Source organism: Sesamum indicum, linkage group LG11 (assembly GCF_000512975.1).
Source record: "Sesamum indicum cultivar Zhongzhi No. 13 linkage group LG11, S_indicum_v1.0, whole genome shotgun sequence".
Lineage (NCBI taxonomy): Eukaryota > Viridiplantae > Streptophyta > Magnoliopsida > Lamiales > Pedaliaceae > Sesamum > Sesamum indicum.
Window position 1 is genome coordinate 1,780,443 of NC_026155.1, and position 4,585 is coordinate 1,785,027.

Here is a 4,585-nt window from a genome sequence, read left to right on the forward strand (position 1 = left end):
AAAATATCGGAAAGGTGGGGTTATATTCAGTAACATACTAATGCTTTCTACCTGTTACCCCTGGTTATACTCTGAGGATTTGGGTCCAGTGCCTTGTCTGAACAAAAGCCAATCGACCTTTTCAAGTGCACTTCCATTCATGTTGCCCACTTGTTTATAGTTTAGGATGTTTTGTTATATGCATTGTAAACTTTTCAAAAAATATGGTATGGTTGCCTTCAGGATGTTGCTTATCATTACTGTTTAATTCCTTTTTTTAGTTGATCCAATTTCTGCCCAGAAGTTTTTATTGTTATCATTCAAATCCAATCGCTGCCACCCATTTTGGTATTGCTTAAGTAGAGTTATGAAATATTAATGAAAATATAATGTTGACGTAACATAAAGTGCTGAATTCTTGAATTGTATCATGAAATACTGTCATAAGGAATACCAGAATTGTTTCAAATTGAGAAATTGTGATAAAAGAATGTGTCTTAAGAGGGGTATCGTATTAGATTGTAGACCTTTTGTGTTCATGGCAAACTTTTCTGTTCATTACATTTTACAACAACGCACTTGAAATAGTGAAATGATGGATTACATCATGGATAAGACCATGATACATTATTGGAACTCAGAAATAGTCACGAGCAACAACGTTTCCAGCCTCCAAAACAGAGATGAATCCAGTATGAGTTCACGTCGACTTCATATCTGATCTGTGGAAGGCACGAACGCTGAGCCCCCCATCAATGTGAAGATTGATCATTGTTCTGTACTTCACCGTTTGCCCCTCATGACTTAATTTAAAGACAAAGAATCTCAGCAGAACAGCTGAGAAGATCTTCATCTGCCTGTAAGCAAATTCCTTTCCCAAACAAATCCGAGGCCCGGCCTGTTCATCACAAGAACTCAAGTTAAAATATGTGTTTCTTTGAGTGATGGGATGTTAATATTCCATTTTTAAAACTTAAGGGCATCATTACTTTGTGTCTAATCCCCAGTTTCTAAGATAAGATTCTATGATTTCCAGAAGGGAGGAGGTAAAAATCAGTAATTACAATCTTATTTATAACAAGAGCCTTAAGCTCATTTTATTATGTGAAAAAACTCTGAGAAATTTGTTACAGGAATATGGTTCAGCAAGAATTTTTATTCTAAGGCATTTTTCAACCTTCAAATGGTGAATAGGGATCAGGCAGAGTACCATTTCACATGTTAAAACCAAAGTTTAAAGAACTATAGCATGAGCAATCCTGGAATAATGAGGTTATACTCTGATATGTTCCATCTAACCTGGAAAGCTGTAAATTTGTAGGGGCTCTCCTGCTGGAAGCAGCCATTCTCATCGATCCATCTTTCTGGTCTGAAGTCCTCTGCGTCGTCACCCCATATGAATCTCATCCTTCCCATTGCATACGGTTGATAAGCCACCATATCGCCTTTATTCACACTGTATCCATCTGGCATTGTGTCATCAGACAAGCATACTTTTGCATCCTATTTATGACATAAGGACATTCATAATTATGGATTAGCATCTGATGGAAAATAATGCAAGAATCTTATCTGCTATGCTGGAAAACACCTGAAAAGTTGAGGACATGAATAATTTCAAAGAAAATTAACATGATCATGTAGGTTGAATTTTTCTTGACTGAGGCCTTGACAGGGCTAAACTAGTAACCAGACTTACTCAAGACCTATTGCTATTGAAGCCACAGATAACAGCCAGCATCAGACTTACAATCTGACCAGTCTTCAACTGTTCCTACCGAGCAAAAAGGTTCAAACACGCCTATAACAGCTTTATTGTGAAGATCATTTTCATGTGAAATAGGGAATCAGTCATCACCAAGCACCTCGTTTAGATGATTTCTGAATCATGGAAAATAGACAGAAAGAGTTAATAAACGAAAATAAGTGTCAGAACGGTGTGCAGTTACTCTTGAAGTCCTCCATTAGGGAACAACCAGTCACATGTATGCCTCTGTACAAGCCAAACACTGAATCATTTTATTTAACTGAGTTCAGTTGTCTGTTGAGAGCCGAAGTTCAAAAGTAACTAGTCCACAGCATTTATATGAAGAATGAACACATAGCGAACCTTGTTCAAGACATTTTCTGATAAGAGTCATTGCAATATCAGGAATTCGTCTGAAAAATTTGTACGACATATTTTTGTTCTTTATAATAGTTGTCCCATAATAGCATGCGAACAAAAACTCTTGCTTACCACTGGCACAGCTGGATAGAGCCTCAGGGTCTCGGTCAACGCAGCGTGAAGGTAATGCATCTTCTCCAGATTTTCTTCACTCACGCTAGCAGCAAACTCTGAAATACTTACCACCTCTTTTGAGTCTGTCACATCTTTTATCTCTTTTGCCACTTTGTCCTGTACAAGAGGATGCTTGCAGAGCATGTAAATAAACCAGGAAATAGTTGTTGCTGTTGTGTCCTTCCCAGCAATTATGAAATTCAATATGATATCTCTCAGGTACTTAGGATCTGTCTCTTGGAACTGCAAAAACCTTGACAAGATGTCTTCTTTTTTCAACTGGAGCTGGCAGACACACCCAAAAAAAAAAAAGGAAGAAAAGGCTAAGCCATCGTCTACATTTAGCTGTCAAAAAAGGAAGTTGTTAGGAAATTCACCTACAGTTGAATCATCCGGCGACTCATGCATTTTTTCACTTTTACTAGAGATCAACTTGTACACAAATTCATCAATCACTCTGAGAGTTTTCTTCAATTTTGCTTCTGAACCAATACCGAAAGTTCTCTTTATCTTCCACAGAATATCCACGTACCTCCACAGAGTCAATGCACTCGCATCATCAAAAGCATTGCTAAATTTTGCACCTTCTTCGTTCGAACCACACATAGTGTCTAAATCAACTCCAAATGCAACTCTGAATATCGAATCTAAAGTCGCCTTCATGAAAAGGTCCTGCATTGCATTATTATCAGTCTCCTCCCTAAGATGATGGGAAAATTTTGTCTGAAGAAGCTGGAGAAACTCACTTGGATATCCATTGGCTCATTGGAGATTGCAGCTTCAGACACTATTCTGGTAAGCTTTACGACATTATCTCTGAAAATCACACTACTAAAATCCCTCAATACCCTTGTCGAGAACTCATAGCTCGACACTTTTCTCTGCTCCCTCCACTTCTCACCATCAACTGTGAAAATTCCATCACCTAACAGATCCTTTAGAATGCTATAGTTGTACCATCCCTGCCAAGATCATTAACTACAAAAGTTTCAAGCTATTGCAATCAGTCAATATGGAGGATTCCTTTAAAAAATGCTTAGAAAATCACCTACTTCACATATACTGCAACCTAATTAGCTCTCAACAAACAAAGTCCTCTTTTCTGAATTCTTTTTCAAGAAGAGTTTTTTATATGCATTAAATTCTTGGATTAAATGCTTTTTTAGTCTCGTAACTCAGGCCATTTGACGTTTTCGTATTTTGACTTTTTAGAATAACATTTTGATCTTAAATCTTTTTAATTTTCTTTTTAGTTCTGTTTTATTAACTGGAGTTCACCATCTGTACTGGAAAAACTTCAAGAATTAGCACCATTATTTTCCACATACTACGACAATAAAAAATAAATTTCAAGAAATTAACAGCAGCCCCTCCCTACATACCTTGCCATAATTCTCAAAGTTCGTTTTCAGCATATACTCAACATTAGCCGGATCCGAGGTATAAACCTCACTCCGAAAAGGGCCGATCAATCTGTAAGTCTTGTGCTTCCCAGCAAGATCAGTCATGTAATCGTGCAGCCTATTGAAGTTGACGAGCTGATGGAATACGGTGCCGCCAATTGGATGGTACGTTTTCTTCCCCTGCTTCTGCTGCAGTTTCCGCGCGAGCAGTTGAATGGAGATGATGGAGAAGATAACGCAGAGAATGATTATTGCCATGGAAGCTTGACGGAGGACAAAGTTGTTAAGGAGAGAACTTACTACAGTACTGGAGATGAAGATGAAACTTAATTTGCTTTACCAAGAGCAAATTTCGAAGAATTATCATTTTGGTCCCTATACTTAACCACTTATTTAGTTTTAGTCCTTAAATTTTTTTAACTTGACAATATTAGTCATCAAACAGATACTTTTTGGACAATTTTTGTCCCTGCCATTAAAATTGAAGGAGGCAGCATTGGAGGGACAAACCTCATTTTTTCCACCTTGGAGCTTGGATGCTTCATGAAATTAATAAAAACATCAATTTTCACCATTTTTGTTCAAGTTTCAAGATTTACTTGAGAAATAATTGTGAAAAAATAATTTATCATTCTCAAAACTCCTCAAAAGCCTAGTCTCCATTCTTCGTAATAGTGGATTTAAGCTTTCATTTTTATCATCATGGACTCCTCGCAATACAGATTGAAAAATTCATACTTGCCCAAATCACGATTAGTGTTTGAGGGTTCTAGACTTTGGGGATTTGGGCCTAAAAGCTGCGATATTCAGCCTCGGTGGAGGAACGAGAAACGGTCGTCTGCTTCTTGGTCTTCCAGGAAGTGATGGAGGAACCCAAGAAGATGCAATACCCTGTGATAGAATGGCGGGAGTCGGGACATGA

At 37.7% G+C, this 4,585-nt stretch overlaps 1 protein-coding gene across 2 annotated transcripts; it reads right to left on the reverse strand.

The window, feature by feature from the left end:
• LOC105173213 (cytochrome P450 704C1) lies at positions 471 to 3,990 on the reverse strand. 2 transcript variants are annotated; one of them, XM_020697832.1, is made up of 6 exons: positions 3,643 to 3,990; positions 3,007 to 3,222; positions 2,642 to 2,917; positions 2,219 to 2,545; positions 1,279 to 1,482; positions 471 to 877 (listed from the first exon to the last, which is right to left on the reverse strand). In XM_020697832.1, exons 1-6 carry the CDS (start codon positions 3,919 to 3,921, stop codon positions 680 to 682), a joined length of 1,500 nt encoding a protein of 499 aa, XP_020553491.1. In that variant the 5' UTR covers positions 3,922 to 3,990; the 3' UTR covers positions 471 to 679. The 2 variants fall into 2 exon arrangements, with proteins under 2 accessions (XP_020553491.1, XP_011093193.1); XM_011094891.2 differs by having other exon boundaries at positions 2,642 to 2,932; positions 3,643 to 3,987.